The following is a 21,284-nucleotide window of genomic DNA, read 5'->3' as shown; positions in this document are numbered from 1 at the left end:
GAACACAGTCAGCCTGCTGCCACGCACCCTCACTGGGTCCGCCCATTGCCACCCCATGCCTGGAATCTGCCAACCGCCACCGCTTATGTTCCTGGGTGGGTCAGACCAAAGGATCCTTCCAGCCAGACCCGTTGCCGCTGACTCCACCCCTCTTACAGGTCTGGCTGAGTGGTTCATTGTTGTCGGACTTCCGTACAGTTCAGTTTTCTGTTTTGGCTGCGTTTTTGTTACTAAAACTTCGTTGTCTTTAAACTTAGTTGTGTGAGGAGGCACAGTGTTTCCACTTACGCCTCCATCTTGGCCGAAAGTCTGGCTTCTTTCTTGCTTCCCGAGGATTGCTTTGGCTGTTTGGAATCTTTCGTGGTCCCATGCAAATCTGATTTTTTTGTTTTCTTTCTTTTAAAAATGTAATTGGGATTTTGATGGAGATTGAATTAGATCTGTATATTACTTTGGGTAATATGGACAGTTTAACTATGTTGATTCTTTAAATCCATGAACACAGAATGTATTTCCATTTCACTGTGTACTTCTCAATCTCTTCTTAGTAATGCTTTGTAGCTTTCAGAATATAGGTCCTTCACATCCTAAGTTTATTCTTAGGCATTTTCTTTTTTTGAAATTGCAAAAGGTATTTTTCCCCATGTTTCTGAAATTTCATTGTTAGTATGTAAGAAAGTGTTGGATTTTTCTACATTGATTTTGTATCCTACAACTTTACTGTGTTTATTGTTTCTAACAGTTTTCCAATGCCTATTAGAGGAATAGCCATAAAATAAGCACAGATTCTTGCCACATTTTGGGGAGAAAGCCCTTTCAATAGAGTGGGAAACAGCTGGGGACAAGAGAGAAGGGTTTAGATGCAGGTCTCTTGCTTACCTGCTTGTTAAAACTCTGCAGTAGTGAAACACTGAGATAAACATGGAGTTGCTAAGATGACAGCTGATTTCCTGATTCCCCAAACTGAGTGTGGGGACACTATGTATGTCTCCCAAACTTTGGATTTGGATTCATAGAATAGCAATGGCTGAGGGAGGTGCCACCTGCCATCAGCCTTGTAAAATACAATATAATCAAAAGTGGTAAAGAACAGGGTTCTCAAACTTCTTTCGTTTCCAGAAAGCAAACCAAGTAGCTACTGAGCCTGTTTCTGCAGGATGTGGTTTTCAAATTCTTTGATCTCAAGATTTTTTTTCTTAAGTGTATTTTATTATGCTGTTAGAGTTGTCCCATTTCATTCTCCTCTATACCCCCCTCTACCCTGCCCCCCCTTAATCTATGTGTCATATATAGTTCTCTGGCTCCTCCATTGTCCAAAGTATTCTTAACCTCCCCCCTCACCCCAACTATTTTGTATCTACCAATTATGCTCCTAATTCCCTGTACCTTTCTCCCCATACCTGTTACAACCCTCCATGTGATCTCCATTTCCATGATTCTCTTCTTGTTGTAGTTGCTTAATTAGGGCTTTTTATTATTATTAACGTTCAGTTGTTACTGTTCATAGTTTTAATCTTCTCTTTCTTAGATATGCAAGTGCTTTTAACACTTCATATAATAATTGTTTGGTGATGATGAACTTCTTTAACTTGATCTTACCTGGGAAGCACCTTATCTGCCCTTCCAGTCTAAATGCCAGCTTTGCTGGATAGAGTAATCCTGGATGTGGATCCTTGCCTTTCATTACTCGGAATACACCTCTCCAGCCCCCTTTTCCCTGTAAGGTTTCTCTCAAATCAGCTGATAGCCTTATGAAACTCCTTGGTAGGTAACGGTCTCCTTTTCTCTTGCTGCTTTTAAGATTCTCTCGTCTTTAATCTTCAGTAATGTAATTATGTGTCTTGGTGTGTGCTTCCATGGGTCCAGCTTCGTTGGGACTCTGATCTTCCTGGACTTCCTAGAAGCATACTCCCTTTGCCAGACTGGCAAAGTTTTCCTTCATTGTTTTCAATTTCCTGTTCTTCCCCTTCTGGCACCCCTATGATTCAGAAGTTGATCGTTTGAAGTTGTGTCGGAGGTTCTTAAGCCTTTTCTCATTCTTTTGAATTGTTTCGTGTTCCAGATGAATCGTTATTTCTTCCTTCGGTCCCAAATTGTTTGAGTCCTGGTTTCCTTCCCTTCACTGTTCCTTGTGTATTTTATTTCACTTTGCATAGCCTTCACTTCTTCCTGTACTTGTGACTATACTCAACCATTTCTGTGAGCACTCTGGTTACCAGTGTTTTGAACTCTGCATCTGATAGGTTGGCTATCTCCTTGTCACTTAGTTCTTTTTCTGGAATTTTGATCTCTTTTATTTGGGTCATATCTATTTGTCTTAGCACACCTGTCATGTTGTAAGAGGCAGAACCTTAGGTATTTGCCGGGGGGGGTAACCCCCACTTTCTTGCATTGTGGCTCTATATATGGGAGAAGTGGTCTAAGAGGGAGCAATGCCACCTGCTTCCCTCTCAGCCAGGCTTCAGTCACTTCCGCTACTACCCACAAGTGAATTGGGCCCTTCTGGTGCTGAAGCCCTGGGTGGATGAGTTTGTGTACATTCTAGGACCATGTGGGTCTCTCCAACGAACTCTCCTGAGAGACTGAGAGTTTCTTGCACCACCTCAACCCCCACAAGTTTTGAGTTCCAGAGGTTTTGAGGCTTTAGTTCCCAGTGCTGGAACCTTGGGCTCCAAGGTCTGTATTGCTCACCATCTGTTCTTCCCAGCTTATCTGCACATGAATGTGGGACCGTCTGGTCCACTAGCAGCTGCCTTGCTATACTCCCTCTCTACCCCTCTTACCAATCTGGATGAATGTTTCTTCTTTAACTCCTTGATTGTTGGACTTCCATACAGTTCAATTTCTCTCTCTATAAAGACTGATCACTGATTCTGTAATTCATATAGGAAATCAAAAGATCTAAAACAGCTGACCCAACTTTGAAGAACAAAACTGAAGGACTAACACTTCCCAGGCTTGAAATATTTATAAAGCCAGAGTAATTAAGTGATGTGGTATTAGTGCAGAGATATATGAATATATACATTTTTATCAGCAATGCACAAGAGTTTCAATTTCTCTATATCCTTGCCAACTTTTTTCTTATAATAGCTATCATAATGGGTATGAAGTTGTATTTCATTGTCATTTTGATTTGCATTTCCCTAGTAATTAGGCTTGTTGAGCATATTTTCATGTGCTCATTGGCCATCTGTGCATCTTCTTACAAGAAATGTCTCAAGTTCTTTACTTTTTTTTGTTGTGAAATTGTACAATTTTAAACACTCTGAATTTCTCATCAGATGCATCATTTGTATTTTCTCCCATTCTGTAGGTGTGGATTGTCTTTTCACTGTTGATAATGTCCTTTTGGTGGTCACATTTTTTAAATGAAATTCAATTTATTTTTTCTTCTGTTGCCTACACTTTTTGGCCTCATATCCAAGAAATTGCCAACTTGAACTACAAAACTCTGCACTTTCTTCTGAGTTTTTATATTTTAGCTCTTAAATTTTTGTATACAGTGTTAAGGGCCCAATTTCATTCTCTAGCACGTGGGTATCAACTTTTCCCAGTAACATTTATTGAAGACTGCCCTTTCCTCACTGACTAGTCTTGACACCCTTGTCAAAAATCATTTGACTGGCCCTGGCTGGTGTAGCTCAGTGGATTGAGCACAGGCCTGCGAACCAGAGGATCGCGGTTCAATTCCCAGTCAGGGCACATGCCTGGGTTGCAGACCAGTTCCCTGCAGGCCAATTCCCGGCAGGGGATGCACAAAAGGCAACCATACATTGATGTTTCTCTCCCTCTCTCCTTCCCCTCTAAAGGTAAATAAATAAATAAAACCTTAAAAAAATCATTTGACCATCTATGTGAGGGTTTATTTCTGGGCTCTCCAGTCTATTCCATTGGTCTGTGTATCAGCATTTATACAATTACCATGCTGTTTTGACTTCTGCAGCTTTGCAGTATGGACCTCCTTTTTATTTTTAAAACATGTAACTCTTTCTGGCTCACATTGAGTTCTTTTAATCCTTGAATGTTGCCTGAAGAGACTGGCACTCTCTGTGGCATCCTAATTTAGCCACAACCCAGAGACAATTGTGCCATCAGGTGCAAGGGAAGTTGCAACAAGCAGGTAACTCATTCAATATGTCTAGTTTCTTTGGAAAAGAAAAGGCACAATTTTTAGAGTAAAACTGTACGCCTTTATTCAACATGAGTCATTAAGATAAAATACAGTTGTCCATGTGCAGAAACATTATACATTCAATTCTGAAGGTAGTTTTATACAACCAATGAAAGGAATAGTCTAAAAGTGACAGGAATAAAGACGATAGTGAGGAGCTAAAAGGCAGAGTTTCTTCTGTCAAAGTGCTAAGGCCTACGTGCACAAAGATTTTAAAGTGAACAAGACCAACATAAGGTCATTTCTTCCATTGTGATTTCTCTTGGTGCTGGTGACAGTCTTAAGATGAGATGCAGTGAGTCACAGAATTAAGATGGTTTTTTTAAATATAGGTCATAGCACTTAATGGCTAGGAAAAAAAGTTTTAATTTCTAGAATTTCATTTGTCATGTACTCTAGATCTTTCATGACTCTATTTCATGAAATCTCTAAAAGCAAAGTTGCCCTTCAATCAGTAGTTCAATATTAGAGAACAAATATTTAGGTTCTTTCTAGACCAGAATCTAGCAAACAAAAGGGAAACTATATTTGAGACTCAGGAAGAGTTCCGTTAATTTAAAACTTGTGCAGTAATTATATAAGGTCCAGCAGGGACCAGTACTAAACTCTTAAAAAATTGTTACTGCCCGAAAACCTAAAACAGGAAGAACTGCAGACTCAGGATCAAAGTACAACTCCATCATTCCCAAGTTCTAGGTATTCAACACTGGTCTTTGAATAAAACTGACCCAAGAAATATAAAATTTGATGTACCACACTTTCCATAGGAAGAACATAGCTGGATGTAAAATAATAGTTCTCAAGTGATATTTGTACATGTAATATATTGTTTTCTCTCTCTGGGCTAATCTGAATTTTAAATATTTTAAAAGGCCCATGATTAAAGTTAATAAAATTAAGTGCTGACTAAAGTTGGGTTAATAGTATTTATCAGCCAACGTCTGTGTCACTTGACAGACGCACAACCTGAAATCAAGATCAGCAGCTGAAGTGGCAACAATTCAATAGAAAACCACACTTAGCTCACAAAATGCCTCAAATCAAATTCCATGTTCCACCCAGCAACTCGACGTTACCTTATGGGAACCCGAAACATTAAAAAAAAAGAGATTCAGTTTACTTAAATCTGGCTTAAACCAATGTTGAGTTTACCTTTCTTTTCCCCTAGTTATTCCCAAGGTTTGCAGTCAAGGTGCAAATCAGATGTTTTTAAATGCTCTATCACTTCATTTGAATTTGAAGAACCAAAAAAACAAGTCTAAAGTTCTCTTCAGGGAGAACCCACTATCTCCTCTCATCCCATCTCCACAGCTGACCATCTTCGGGGCTCTTCCAGGTTCAATCTATACTTCCTGTCGAAAGGAAATCTAGGAGATTCCCTTTTAGGGTTAAGCCTGAAAGCTACATGAAGGTGGGATTCCTTTAGTTCATATAGTCTCTAGGAAAGAAACCCGATTTTCTATTTGCGGTCACCTAATACTAGGAAAACATAAGATACCCACCCTCCTATTTCTTGGACAGAGATGAGGCTACATTCTTCTTCAAGTAAGAATTAGGACTTATGCCACAACAGGGGTATGGTTCTGTGGAAGCCTCTTTTGATTCAAGTTTTATAACTTAAGAGATGAGGGGAGGGGGAGAGCCAACCCTACAATATTAAAATAAAAAAGGATACTAATTATATCCATTACAGAGAAAGAACAGGAAAGCAACATCTCTTTAGGGATAAACTTCTCATCAGACTACCAGATTGAGCTCAAGGTATGCTTTTTTTTTTAAAATCCCCTTTAGCTTCTTTTGGGTTATTTACCCACTTGTTATTCTGAAGTGTTCATTGAACGTAACAAAGTATCTTTACTGACACACTGACAGGAATTACCTCAAAGGTATTGCTTTTGGACTGATTCTTTCATCAATTTAGACCTCTTTTACAGTTTAAGTTTCTATCAACAACTGAATCTTCCAATGATAGCTCCTCAAAAAAGGCAAATTGTATTAACATGGCTTCTCACTTCCACATTGTCGTCTCGTCTAGGGGCAATGTCTTTTCTTCATGGTTTGCTATTGGTTCACTCAGTGTCTCAAATGGTATTTCATAATTCATTTACACTTAAATTTCCAACATGTCTTGCAAAGCACACAGCATGTATTACTCTTTGGGCCCTGGACACATGCTGTATGGTTACTACAATAGCAAGACCGTTCACAATTTACATAACTGATTTTGTTTACCTGTGCATGTAACCAGAACTTCAGCAGTGCTTAGCATAAGTAGGTGTTCAATAAATATATAAGTTAGTAAGGAGCATGCTTTGTACACAAAAACAGCTGGAAACATTACGCAAAATCTGATTTCTGAAGACTGCTTGCAGTCATGAACTGTCAAAAGCAATGGACAGTTTCTAAGAGTGCGATGTCAGTCGAGTTGGGAATCCATGTTGAAGCTCTGTTCTGGTACATTGCTCTCTCACTCAACTGCAGACCGACTCTACCTTTAGGCTCCTATGTCATTACCTGAATTAGTTTTACTTCCAGTGAGGTAGAAGGCCCATTTAAATAATGATAAGTATGTACTAGAAATGGGGTGGGGAAGGTGTCTGTGTAAATGGTCATTGTGGTTCACACGCAAGTATTCACCTTCATTCCTATTACATATGAGAATTATGAGGATGCAGATGTTCCCTGAGACTTAAGACATTTACTTTAGAAATAGTGTATTGTCAGTAAAGATTTAGAGTTCTGTTCTTTTGGACAGCTAAACTATCTTCAATGTTTTGGGGCAACCCCAATGTTTGAAATTTCAATTTCTGGAAAATAGTGAGGCTGCCATTTTTTAAAGCATTCTATGTATCTTTATTAATTTCCAACTATGCCTTTATCAGTGAAAATAACCACAGCTAAGCAATTTTGGGGTGAACTAATAAACAATAGTCAATTTCATGGGTCATTAAGATAACATTCTTTCATGCCATCAAATAAATCTGTATTATTCATATTTAGAGTGGGCTACATCTTTATTTCCAGAAACTATCTTGGTATCACTTTGCTTCCTCAACCATATCCTAAAACCAAGTATTTACAACCACAAAATTACCTCTCTTAGGTATCAGGATTCCAGATTATGGGACTACGGGCAATTAATGTCTTCTGACATCTGGCTCAGTCCTCATCCTTAGAAATGCCCTTCCTGACACTAGAGAGACCAAAATCCAAGTTCACCTGGCTCTTCTACCTCTCTAGATCAATCAGGGACATAAAACTGGCTATGAAATTAACTTCTTGGAGAAAAATTGGTGATCAGGAAATATTTTATTATCTTCATGAGATTATTTCTTTATACACCGCTTGGCCTGGAAAGTGCTGGCAGTGAATGTTTGTTAATGAATTATTAACACGTGTGGAGAAAGAAAAACCTATTTTCCCCTGAGATACTTTCTTACCATTCTTTATTTTAGAAGCAAGCAATGAGCATATTAAAAAAAGAAAAAAGAAGAAGAATGCACCTGTCTTTTTTCTTTTGGTCTTATATTCCCACTGACATTTAGTGGTTAGGAGACAGGATAGTTTCAGGGTGAACACAGATGGACAGATGAAGAGACTTTAGTATTTTCACTATAGTTCTGAAAGAAATACATTACCCTGATTCATCACCAAACTACTCATTTTACTCCCTTCTACACAACCTGTGGTAATCCTCCCATGGTAATATAAGGCAACAACTGAGGGTCCTTACCCACATTGCTCTCAGATGTATGTGAGATCTCAAGATTCACCAGAAACTCCAAGGTTTTTATTTTCACTTTAATTTTCTTTTACTTAATAAAATGAAAAATAAGAATATATGAATACATACAATCTATATACATATATTTATTGCAAATACTTAAAATTCTTATGCAAAATGATTTCTATATTTGTGAAAAAATATGACTTTTTAAATGGTGTTGACACCAACTTCTCTGTACATACCCTCAATTCCAACGTTAACAATTCCTTTAAAAAGGCAACAAGACACAAAAGTTTAGCATTTACCAAACCAGTCTGTACAAAACTTATAAGCCAGAAGGGAAAAAATAGTTTGTGGTAAAGAAGTCAATTTTCCTTTAAATTAAAAATAAACTCCCAAACTATCCCCCTTATTGCGTTTTTCGGAAAAAATCTGAGTATCTTTAGAGAAACTTCCTCTCAAATCATTTGTGCCTTAACAGTGAGGTCCTACATTAAACAGACCATACATGAGAAATTCAGTCTTCCACTGTCACTTTTTACATAGATATTAAAATATATATTACTTAAAATATATTACTGGAAAGCTATTTTTAAAATTGATCTTTAATAGTTGTATCAAATGTAAAGCATTAATAAAAAATAAAGTAACCAAGAATCTATGAAGCTCTTCAACTTTAGGAAATGTTTTTACCTATTGTTTTCTTTCAACAGGTATGTACGTATTGAAACATGGTAGGAAAGGTCCCTGCCCATCATCATGTTTCTCAGTCTCTTTGGACTATTCTATAAACAGAGCTGAAAACTACCCTTGGCTAAGTTTTGTACTTAGCACATGGCTGTAACGCAACGGGGAGACTTTTCCCTTCTTGTCATGAAGTCAAACTCCTGGATGAGAGAGTAAGACAACCCTGGCATTGCTCACTGACAGTGAGTTCTAGAAATAAATAGCAGTGTAATGACTAAAGAAGACCCCCTCATTACAACAAATCATTTCACCCAGAAGTTTTTCAAAGGACTCTAAGGCAGAAAATGGCAATAATAAGCAATTAAGATGATAACTGTCATTAATAGTATGAATTTTACACCTTCACCTGGAAGGCAATGAGGTCTTCCTTTGGCTATTTATTTAAATCTGAGATAATTTCCTAAACAACTACATCTGTGTGCCCATAAAAGTATGCTTCCCCTACCCCAAGAAAAAGTACACATTAGTCAGACCTTATTCTTTAAAAAGTTACATGGGATACCACAGAGGGCTTCAGAATTTTGAGTACAGGAGTTAAGGAATAAAAGCAGAGCAAACAACTCCAGGTTATTTGGCTTTATTTTGTATTTAATTGGATGGAGAATTTTAGTCAAAACTCTTTGAGACTTAAGATTCAGGGAGCCTTCTCTACTAGACAACTCATAACGGTCATAAGCGAGACTGAGACCATGCACTGTCAATGCTGCCTCCCAAGGTAACCAGCCGGGGGAGGCACTGAAGCACACCCCGGAGGCACACACGTCAGGCACAAGACCCAACTAGGGACTGGAAGCAGTGCCAACTTAGTACCACAAAAGCTCAACACTTACTAGGTTGAATTGAATGGTAAAGTAATTCTGAAAATCTAAGATAAAAATTGCTTTAATGGTACCAGAGTACCATACTTTTAACTTTTTCTTGTTCCTTCTGCCTTATTTTCAAGAGTCAGTTTGTAACTTTTTCTTCCTGCTCAGCTCATGACTTTCCACTTGAAACTACTGTTTTGAAACAAATTGATAAATGGACTGCATTCAATTTACCACCAACCTATGAGAACCTATCTGTTCTCTCATTTGGTCAATTTTGAGGCAGTGTTCCTAGCTGACAATTTTAGGGGCATTCATAAATGCAAGTATTTTATTAGCTAGGTACTATACTACTTTTGAAGAAAATCTGGTGAGCAGTACATCTTACGACCATCTGCAAGAACCTGGGTCAAGATGAACAGGCACAATATGGTTTGCTCTCTAAATGAACTTGAAAATCCCTGATGCCTTTCCTCCTTCCCTATATAGTCTATCCATCCTCAGATTCAGGAAAGGTGCAAAGAAGAAAAGCCACTTTAATCAACCCACATTGGTAACTGTTCAGCATGTGGTCAGTTCTAAAACCCTCAGCTACAACTTCCAGCATGCACACCAGCCCTCAATCCTGCCACTGAACTGGGCAGTGTAGAAGCTGGGCATGGGAAGTTTTAACTAGCACCTCTCCCCGCAATTACTCAGGGCACTGAAAGTTTGGAAACAGCACTGTGGTTTCTATTTCTTACTGGTCCTGGCTCAGGAGGAACCCTGTTAAGGAGGGTTCAGGAGAAAAACCTTATCCCTGGATCCACTTTCATTTCTCTCAGTTATGTGTGTGCTGGAAGAAAAAGGGAACTTAGAAGGACAGCATACTGTCTTGGCTGAAACAAGAACAGAGCTATTAACTATTTTTGCTTTGGGCCATCACAAAAAAAAAAAAGAAAAATTGTTAAGTAATGAGTTTTTTATGGAGTTTGAAAGTAATGAAAAAGTGTGTAACACAGAAGGAAGGCAGGAGAGGGCAAAGCAAAGATTATTACTGCCCACTTTCTCCTAACCTGGAATGTAGCTTACTTAAAAAATTTACACTATTCTGAAGGTTGTAAGTATCACATCCTGAATATTAAGAACAATTATGACTGTACTAGGTTACAGTAAAATTTTACTTTACACACTTGAAATCAATATGCAAAATGATGCACACTGACAATACCCAATTGTTTAATAATAGCAAGTTCTGGTAAACTGTAGACTTATTTTAATGTTCTTTAACCATGACCTAAACATATGTACTAAAAAACTCTTTAGTCACTAGATAGAGGCTTAAAACCACAACAAAAAAGGAAAGAGAAAATAAACAAGAACAAACAACAAAGCTTTGGAGGTAATTTTCTCCTTTCTAGATGTTCCCTTAGACATCCACTGAAGCCCCTTTACATTAGAAATTTCTAGTGCATAGACAGTAGTGATCCCAAACAGGGACATTATTTCTAAAACAGAAAAGGAGCCTGACTTGTACTATGTGTCTGTGCATATATGTCTTCAAAGTAACTGTCTTCAAAAGATTACTCCACACTCCTCAGATGTGTGGGATGTCAAAACTGCTTTAACAGGATGGGCAAATGTGGCATTAATGAGCTTTTCTACCCACAGCAACAGCTGACTACAGAACATTAGGTAACGGGTTGAGAGAGAAGAGGCTACCTTATTTCTAATGTTAAAATTGTTTTCCAAAGTTCTTCTTTCTGCACCTTTACTCCGATGGCCCAACAAATCACACTTCAAATCACCCTATCACTAACACTTTCCTGTTAATTTTATACTAGTATTTCAAAGCTGTTTGTAAGCTCCCATGACTAATTTGGACATTACTGCTGGAACCGTTGCCCTGCCCAGGCTATGGTAACACGAGGGGCCAAAGAGGCATACCCTTCATGGACCGCATTCACTATCTCAGGGTATTAGGATTAGGAACAGCAGAGGCACACAAGCTGCATGCAGAGTGCTTGGCAACAGCACTGGCTGACGGAAGCCAAGAACCAAGTCAGAGCTCTCAGCGTCTGAAGTACCAGCTGTGAAACTAATACCTTATCAAAAACTTGGAACTTAAGAACGTTGCATCTAAGGTAAAGGGACTGAGCAAACCCTGAATCCATATTCTGCAAAGGCTAAACAATCCATGTAAAGCCTACAGGCGGATATAGTCAGCATGAGTGGTGATTTCTCCAGACCATTCGTTCATTCCTAGCCTCTTAGGAAAGTACAGAAGGGAGACAAGCTTCCCTTCACCATGCACGGCATTAAACTTTTCTCAGAGTCACATGAAGTAGAGAACATAAACTTGAATCCAAAGTAATACATTATTACCTAAACACTTGGGAAAAAATGTTGTAACAAAATGTGACTTATGTACATGATTTGTAAGTGCAAACTTGTCACAAAAACACAGTCCTGCTTGACTTCGACTTACTATACAAGGTGCTCATCCTCTAAAATGTAAGATCTGCACTCTATTCCTGATTAAGTAACATTTGTCTTTTGACAATTGAAATCCACTTATTTCTGAGATTCCAAAAGGACACAAAAAACACACCGTGTCAACTCTTCCCTTCCTGCTTTCTTTACAACATGTTCTCTTTCTAGTCTTTTTATCGAACAACAAGGCAGGAGACACACAGTTTAGAAGGGCCAATACAATCATCATGGCAGAAAGCTCCACACCCCTTGCACATGATCATGGCTTTCAATCGGCAGTAACATTTTGAAGGCGTGTCCTCTATGCTGTTCTCTTCAGGAAATGCCTGAACAGGAATGGTCTGGCCATGGCTGCTAGGATTCATAGCTTGGCTAGCAGGGATGGTAGTGACAGTTACTGAGAAGGACATGACATCACTTACGTTGCTAGATACCTGGCTACAGTCAGGCATCCCCGGTATAGCAGAGTTATGGTCCATGTCAGACGAGGTGGCGACATTGATCATGCCTCTGTAGCTTGGCCCAATCTGTGTAGGGCTCCCGTACAGCTTTGGGGTTTGCAGCGGTGGAAGAAGGAGAGGCTGATGGGTGGGGCTGTTTGCAGCTGGAGGAAGAGCAGTGGAATTGAAAAGTTCGGGGCTGTTATGCATTGTTTTACCTCTCACTGCATGAGCCATTTTCTTCTGTGCTGCTTGAATAAAATCTCTGGCGAGGGACTTTTCATCAAATGTTTGGCCTCTGGTGAACAGATAATTCTCCTTGCTTACAAAGTTCTGCTCATGCACCGGTGTCTCTGCCTTCACATTATTTTTAGCTAAACAATCAATGGGCAGGGTTTCTCTATTGTGGGGGCCTGAACTTGCTTCACACTTGCCAGAACTCTGGGAAGCCACGTCCTCCTTCTTCACCATGACAGCTTCTTGCTCATCATCAGTACTTTCCTCATCAGTATCTTCTTCTCTGCCACTGCTACTATCTCCTGTTGCATTTTTACAGTCTGGATATCCCATCTTCAAGGCCTCAGTGGGGCTACTTAAACTAAAACGGTCTTCAGGGTTTACAGAATGAGTCCTCCTAAAGCTCTCTGAGCCTCGGCCGTAAGTGGAAATGTTAAGTAAGTAGTGACCTGCCATTGCAGGCTTCAAAGTCCTTCTGCCAGCAAAACCCAGCATGAACCGCTGGCTTGTGGAGATGTCTTCTAACTGGAAACCTGAGTGAGTTAAGTTGAATTGGGAGGGCTGCACAAACGAGAGAACGTTCTGTCTCTGAATATGAACACTTTGGATAAGAGTCTGAAGGATCTGATCTTGGGTTGCTTTACTGAGTCCTTCTTGGTTTGCATCAACGCTGGAGTCTCTTAGATCCTTACCTGAAAAGAGCTGAAGGGGTCTGGGAAGCTGGGAGAGATGCTTACTTTGTAAGGTTTTACCCAGTTGCTGTAGAGCTGGATGAGAAGGCCTCTCATGAACTTCCTCTCTGGGGCCGTTTTCTGGTATGGTGTTGGTGCCAGTGGGTGCTCCTGTCCCAATACCCTCTTTTACAGTCAGTGGAACAGTTTTCATTTCAACTTTGGTGAGTGGTTTAGGCAGAATTTGCTCCATGGGAACATCTTTGCCCTGAAGCAGCTGAGTGACCAAAGGATTATTAGCAGGGATACTGGAGCTTGGCCGGGAAATGGGTCCATTCATATTTGAAGAAGTCCCTGGAGTTTTAAGGCTAGATACTGCTGGCAAAGTGCTCGAGGATGAAACTGACCCAGTAGGTGCTACAGTTACACTGACCTGGGGTATAGAAAGTTTTTCTAAAGTGGCTGCTATTAATAAAGATGTTAAAGGGGAGGAAGTCATATCCACCGAAGCCCTGGCAGCTGTCTCTGCTGAGGCTGAAGAGTTTGGTGTGTTCTTACTAGAACCTGCTTTGGGCTCAACTGTGCCATCAGCTGCAAAATGAATAGGTGAGGCACCTGAAATTAGAGCAGGACCTGCTGGAGTAGAAGGTACTTTCTCCTGCCTGCAATGACTGGGCCCTTGGAGGTGGCTAAGAGAGGCCACTGTGGCTGCTGCCCTGGTGGCATTCAGTTTCTCATTATTCAATTTCCCTAAAGCTGGTGGGGGTGCATTAGTGTGAGCTGGTGATGGGACACTTGTGCATGCTCCACTGATGGCAGATGTTGGAGGCACTGAGGGGGTTTGCTGTAGTTGTGCTCCAGAGACACCATGAGGTTGTGCCTGGCCTGGGATCTTGGTCTCAGATTGGGGCTGAGTCTCTGAACCACAGGGTAAAAGCTCTCGCGTACCTCCCCTGCTTCCAGTTCCTGCCAGTTCCAGTGTGGGACCCTTTCCAGTTTCTCTGACTCTGTCTGAGTCTGGACTCCCTCCTCTAGCAATTTTCCTTTCACCACCCTCTCCTGGGCCTTGTCCACCTCCTGGGCCAGGTCCTGGAATGGTCCCTCCAACCGAGGCGGCTGCAGCAGCTGCGGCTGCAGCGGCAGCTGCTGCCCTCTGTGCTTTGACCAGTTGGGCTTTTGCTTTGATGTCTGCAAGAGTTCTGGCTCCTGTTCTGTTAGGACTAGTGATGGAGACTGGAAAACGAGCCCTGGGAGAGACCTGCGATGTAGGAAACAGCATGGGGGAGATTCTGGAGACCGGGATCTGAAAGAAGGGGTGGGGTGGGGGGGGGGAACCAACAGAAATTAGTTTTCATTTACAAGAATAGCAAAACTTCATTAACACATTTTTAGAGTAAGATGACACTACAACATCTGGGAGGTCTCTGCTAAGAGACCAAATCATGTAGACAGCAACACAATTTTTTTTTAGGTTCCTTCCACCTCCTCTTCTGATAACAAAGACTCTTCTCTCCCTTAACACCCACTTCCACCACTTCAAATCCCCATATTTCTTCTCAACTATCTCTTAATGTCACAGCTGCTTATCATTTAAGACATAGACCTTTCTATGGCATCTGCACTTTCAAATGAGCATGTGGAGGGAAAAAAAGAAAGAAGTATACAATACAACTGCCTTTTATTACTTCTAGGCTTTACTATCATGGTCATGGGGGAAAGTCCTGCTCTGTTCTATTCTATGCATGCCCCTTCTGCCCGTTCCCAAGTGGGACTGTGTATGTAATGTACATAGTATTTACCAGTCATTCTCATCCCTGGCTGGCACCAAATTTACTTAACCTGTAGAGATTTTGGAAAAACACATATGCTCTGAGTCCTATCCCAAAATTTGCACATTAGAGCCCCTAGGGGGGCAATGCTTTTCTAAAAAGCATCCTGTGAGGTTCTGATGCATTATCAGGTTTAAAACCACCAATATTGCTATCATAAAATACCGTATCTGGGAAGGGGTGGGAGACTGGATAAAAAAGATAAAGGAATTGAGGAGTACAGGTTGGTAGTTACAAAATAGTCATGGTATATATAAAGTACAGCATAGAAAATAAAGTCAATAACATGGTAATAACTATGTATGGTGCCAGTAGTTAATGGAAATGTCAGGTAGAATACTTTGGAACCACCATGCTGTACATATGAAACTAATATAAAATAGTGAATATAAGCTTTAATTGAAATTTTTTTAATTAGAAAGAAATATATCTTAAAAACCAAATCATATACCTTTCAATTTAAATAGAATCATTATATCAATAAACCAATAAAAAAATAAGATATAGCCCTGGCTGGTGTGTCTCAGTGCACTGAGCACGGGCATGTGAAACAAAGGCTCCCTGGTTCAACTCCCAGTCAGGGCACATGCCTGGGTTGCAGGCCAGGTCCCCCAGTAGGGGACACATGAGAGGCAACCACACTTTGATGTTTCTCTCCCACTCTTTCCCCCTCCTTTCCCCTCTCTCTAAAAATAAATAAATACAAATATTTTTTAAAAAGATATATAACCCTGACCAGTGTGGCTCAGTGGATTGAGTGCTGGCCTGTGAACTAAAGGGTTACTAATTTGATTGCCAGTTAGGGCATATGCCTGGGTTGCAGGCCGGGTCCCCAGTAGGGGCACTTGAGAGGCAACCAACCATACACTGATATTTCCTCTCTTTCTCCCTGCCCCCTTTCTCCTCTCTCTAAAAAATAAATAAAATCTTTAAAAAAAATACTGTATCTGAAAGGAATCTGCTCCTGTTTGAACAATACTTTGAGAGCTACTGGAGTTAATTAGAATGCATCAAGAGTTTAAAGAAGCAAATAACTGTTACAGACGTTCTATGGCATTTAACGTAATTAATTTAACTATGAATATGAATGTCATGTTTCTGGAACTCCTTAAAATTAAGAATAATAAAGTCAATAAAGATTGTTCATTATTTGCAGTACTCATTTCTCAAAAGGTTAGCAGTCCTAAGAAACTGATTCTCTGTCATTCAGACATTAAAGCTGTGAAATTCTATAGCATTTATCACAAAGTCCATATATTTGACATCATGAGCTATACCTAATCTCTCTCAGAGCTTAATTTACTCTACATCTAATTGCCCACAGTACTTCAGAAGCTGCTCACAGTAAGAAAGAGGTAACTGTCATCCCTTGGCAACATCATCTAGACTGGACCACCAATTCAGGAAAATTATACATGAAACTAAAAAATTAAATACAAAAAAAGTAAAAGCACAGCTATTTAAGGGAACTGTACACAGGGACAAACAACCTTGCATTAAAGTAATCTTAACAGTAACAACATACCCAACACAATAAATGATATCTATCATAATGACTGAAAATCATTAATAACATGTTGAAATAATGACAATCTAATACTAAAGTGGTTAAAATGAAAAGTTTTAATATTTATTACTCATCTCTCAGGCCTGGAGATTAGTTCTGATTGACATTCATTAAATAAACGTTCCTAATATTTGTGTAAAAAAAGTAAAAGTAATTATCATATAAATAAGAATATCTGGCAAATCATGACAGTATTTTCAGGGAAGAAAATTATCAATAAGGAGAGACTCCTAAGTACTGAAACCGTAAATTTAAAAAATGAAAAGTTATAAAGAACATCATACTATAAGCAAAATGAAAAATAGGAGTAACATGGTGCAAACAAAAGTGGGTCAAGTACTAGTAACTGAACGTTTCCAAAGGGTATTTCCTGATAGAACTAACTTTGATTCGCCTAAGTTAAATTTAAAAAGCGTGGAAGGTGAGTATTTCCATATGGCTTATTTTTCTACTTATATCCTAATGTGAATGAATACCCAGTGCCTGGGCTCATCATAGACACAATGGCATTAATAAATACTATCAATAAGAAAGTATTAATAAATTAGGAATTGAATGAATGAAAGGACTGCAAACTGATCCTAGGCACAAGCCCAAGTATTAAAAGCCTTAAGATCAGAAGTAAAAATGTGTTTGGGTTTTCAAAGGTACACTACCAATTAGATGCAGTCTTTACATACTGAGGTAGAGACACTACTATAGGAATTTGAAAGATTTGACACATAGCAATACAAGGTTAAAATGGAAATTATTGACATATCCTAAGCAGTAGAGCTTAGTAAGACTATTTCATCTTAGCAATGTCCTTCAAGTAACCAGTGGTGAGTCATGGAAACCACAAACATTTCCCTTAAAAGGATGGAACTACAGGTAGCTCGAGACTCACACAACATTAAATCAGTTATGGCAGTAAGAAAAAGGCCAAGGTACACTTAAATATGACTCTTGGTACAAATATATGATCTTTTCATCACACCAATGGCCTTATGTTTATCATCATACTTTTTATTTTGCCGCAAGACACAATAATTTCCATAACTGTCTTAAGAAACAAGAGCAGACAGCAGGGGGCGAGTGGAGGAGGTTTAGATCATATCCAGGAACCTTACTTATTCAAACACCAGCAAAGATGTGTAGGAGCTCTACATGGCTATTTATGAATAACTTTATTCATGTAAGACCACAGTTACATGTATATGAAATATATACACCTGCATCTGCATTAAGAAATACTACAAATTACTTGAAATTTGGGAGATATGACCAAGAACTTAGTGTTCAGGCCACCTCTCTCTTTCAGTTCTTCCCATTCTCTTACCTTGAGAGGTGGCACTTTCCGCACTTGGAGCCTGTCCCCTCTGCTGAGAAAGGGCTGTGGAGAGACTTGAAATGGCTGCTGGTGCTGGCGATTTTCAGTGACACGCGGCCTTTTCTCCCAGCTCACAGGGGCCTCTTCTTGGGCAAGAGATTTCCTCTTGAGGCTTTCTGGGCTTTGATCGACCAGAGTTGATGAAGGCTCTTTCACAGTGGTCTCCTGTGTACTTGCTTCTATTATGGGCTTCATTATTGATTTCTCCACTCCAGGACTCTTGGGCTTGCTTGGAGACTTAACTAAAGCTTCTTGGCTTTCATTTTTATTATAATTAGAAGCTGTAGTGAGATGATTCTCTTTCTCAGATTCTTGTTCAACAGAGGAAACTGGCTTCTGTTCCAAGACATCCTCATCCTTTGGACACTTGATGGGAAGAATGCCACAAAGCTCACGTGTATCCCTAGTGGAGGAATGCAGGGACTCTGTGGATTTAGAGTCTGGCTGTACCTTATCTTGGCTTTCACGCTCTTCTTTTCGGATGGGTGATGGCATACGCACTACTTCTTCTTTAGGCTCTACCTGAGGAATTACAGGGACTACACTGACAGGAGAAGCCTCTGAAGGAAGTAAGGGTTTTGGTTGCTCAGCTGGGATTTTCTTTACTTTGGGATCGCTGGGTGATGCTGTCAATTTCTTTGAATCCTCAAGGCTCAGGCCAGAACTAAATTTGAAAGAAAGAAAGATTCTATTTGAGAAATGGCCCAGGTTATTGAAAAGTATTATGAAATAATGGTATATGCCAATGCATAGAGGAACCTGACCTATAGTAGGTTTTCTTCATGTAGTGTCTTTATTATTATTTTTAGTGAAGATTCTGGAGCCAGAGTGCCTGGATTCAAGTCATGGCTCTGACACTCTCTATCCATGTGATATTAAAGTAAGTGACTAGCCTTCTGTGCCTCAGTTTCTTCAATTGTGCACTGAGATTAATCATTTCATACTGTTGCTAAGATAATTAACTAAGTTAATGCATGTAAAGTACTTACAACAGTACCTCGCCGATAATAGAAGTTCAGTAGTGTTAATTATTATTACTTCCTGTTATAAAGGGGCCACAATGTCTAGAGACATGCATCACAGACTACCCACAAGGGAAGTGAAAGAAGGCCTAGACCCACACACCCTGATACTGTGGGTTTGGACTGTGATTAGCTCTGCTCTGTAGAGCCTGTAGAAAATCTAGCTAAAAAAACCCCCAAGTGACCTTGAAGGGATAATAGGAAAGCTGGCTGTCAATGTTCTCCAGAGGTTGAGAATTTTAACTGAGTTTTGGAAAACCTATTTAGGTTTCTTTTGGTATAGCCCTACAATTCTGAGATCCAATGCCTGAGCTATCCTGGGAGTGAAGACCAATTGGGACTTCTATAGGGTGGCCTAGGAGCTAGGCTACTCTGCAGCATCACTCTAGAGACTCCTTCTGATGTTTTAGAATACTGTATAGGAAGCACTGGTGGTTCAGTGGTAGAATTCTTGCCTCCCATTTGGGAGAGCTGGGTTTCATTCCCAGCCTATGGGTTCGGTTTTTGGTTTATGCATTCTAGAATACCGTTTAAAAGGCAAACAAAAGGGAAAACTCTGGTGACTTCAAAAAAAAATCAGTACTGCACCTCTGACATGGAATAGATAAGAACTAAACGCAACAGAAATCAAAAACAATCCTTCCAGCCCTGACTGGCATTGCTCAGTGGGTTAGGCATCATCTGGCAAAGCAAAAGGTTGCTGGTTCAATTACCAGTCAGGGCACACGTCTGAGTTGTAGGCCAGGTACCCAGCTGGGGCATATGCAAGAGGCAACCAATAATAGACATCTCTCTTGCACACTGATTTTTCTCTCCATCTCTTTCTCCCTCTCCTCCCTTCTAAAACAATAAATTAATTTTTAAAATTTCTTCTATAAACTGAAAAAACTAAGAGCTGAAAACAGAAGGATACAACAACTACTGTAATGCTCTATCTACCTAATGTGGAAAAAACGAACAGTATTTATTGAATACTTGATACGTATAAATAATGATCTAAATGTACACACACCATCATTTCTATGTAAGAACTCAGCTTGCACAAAAAACATTAAAAAATCAGTATATGAGAATGTTAACCTGAATAGGAATCACTTCCTAAAGGGCCACAAAGGGGTCAATGAACACTACTTGAAGATAAGGAACAGAGCCAATTCTTAAGCGGTGGTCACGGAGTCTCCCTACAGGGCAGCCACTAGGCATGCAGAGGAATGAAAGGAGACTAACAAGTTAGACTCTGGATGTTCAACCCTATTTCAAACAAAACAGCTCCACTATCACCTATTTCAATGTCCCCCAGTAAGACTTCGTTTGGATTTTTTTATTAGGAAAACACTGATTTGGACCACAGCCCCTTTAGAACAGGATTCATATCTTGTTTCAAATATACGAGGTCTATCCAGAAAGTCTAGCCATTGTTAATGTAAGAACAGTTTGCGCGACGTTGATGTAACCTGGCAGCCAAGGATATCTGACCAGAGTGCGCACATGTGATCAATGACTTCACTGTACTAGTCAGTGGAGGTGGTGAACCACCATTGTGTGAGCATGTGTGCTGTGAGGACATCACATTCAAAATGACTGAGCAAGTAGAGCAATGAATCTGCGTCAAATTTTGCATTAAGCTTGAACATTCCTCCAGGATTTTTCAAAGGCTGCAGCTATGGGCAACTGGTGATTGGAAACTTCATCACAACAATGTGCCCACTTATGCATCATGTCTCGTACAGAGTTCTTTGGTGAAACATCAAATCACCCAGGTGACTCAGCCCCCCTATTGCCCAGATTTGATGCCCTGCAACTCCTGGCTTTTCCCAAAACTAAAATCACCTTTGAAAGGGAAGAGATTTCAGACTGTCGAGGAGATATCAGGAAAATACGACGGGGCAGCTGATGGCGATTGGGAGAACTGTGTGAGGTCCCAAGGTGCCTATATGGAAGGGGACTGAGGCGTCATTGTCCTATGTGCAATGTTTCTTGTATCTTGTATCTTCTTCAATAAATGTCTCTATTTTTCATATTACATGGCTGGATACCTTCTGGACAGACCTCGTATATCTCCAGGGGTGCCTTTTAAAAAGGAGAGGCTGTTTCATTAAAACTGGATACAACAGTCCTTAGTACAGGATCCCTAGGGTTCCTTAGTGATCTGGATGTTACATCATTGTGGGATTAAAATTAGCTACTATAAGAAATATGCAGAACTTCAGTAGTCTTATATTT

At 39.9% G+C, this 21,284-nt stretch overlaps 1 protein-coding gene across 8 annotated transcripts in view; it reads right to left on the bottom strand.

The window, feature by feature from the left end:
• Positions 1-10,809: 10,809 nt before the first annotated feature.
• Positions 10,810-21,284, bottom strand: part of ASXL2 (ASXL transcriptional regulator 2) — a 106,425-nt gene continuing 95,950 nt past the window's right edge. For all 8 annotated transcript variants that reach the window (XM_037066774.1, XM_037066776.1, XM_037066775.1 and 5 more), the window contains 2 exons: positions 17,989-18,703; positions 10,810-14,577 (listed from right to left, as the gene is read on the bottom strand). In XM_037066774.1, the coding sequence (XP_036922669.1) occupies positions 12,100-14,577; positions 17,989-18,703 (3,193 nt within the window). In that variant the 3' untranslated portion in view covers positions 10,810-12,099. The remainder of the gene's footprint in view (positions 14,578-17,988; positions 18,704-21,284) is intronic.

This window comes from Sturnira hondurensis, unplaced genomic scaffold, assembly GCF_014824575.4.
Source record: "Sturnira hondurensis isolate 20B ecotype Veracruz unplaced genomic scaffold, ASM1482457v3 Scaffold0016663, whole genome shotgun sequence".
Taxonomy (NCBI): Eukaryota; Metazoa; Chordata; class Mammalia; order Chiroptera; family Phyllostomidae; genus Sturnira; species Sturnira hondurensis.
This window is presented reverse-complemented; position numbering and strand designations above follow the sequence as displayed.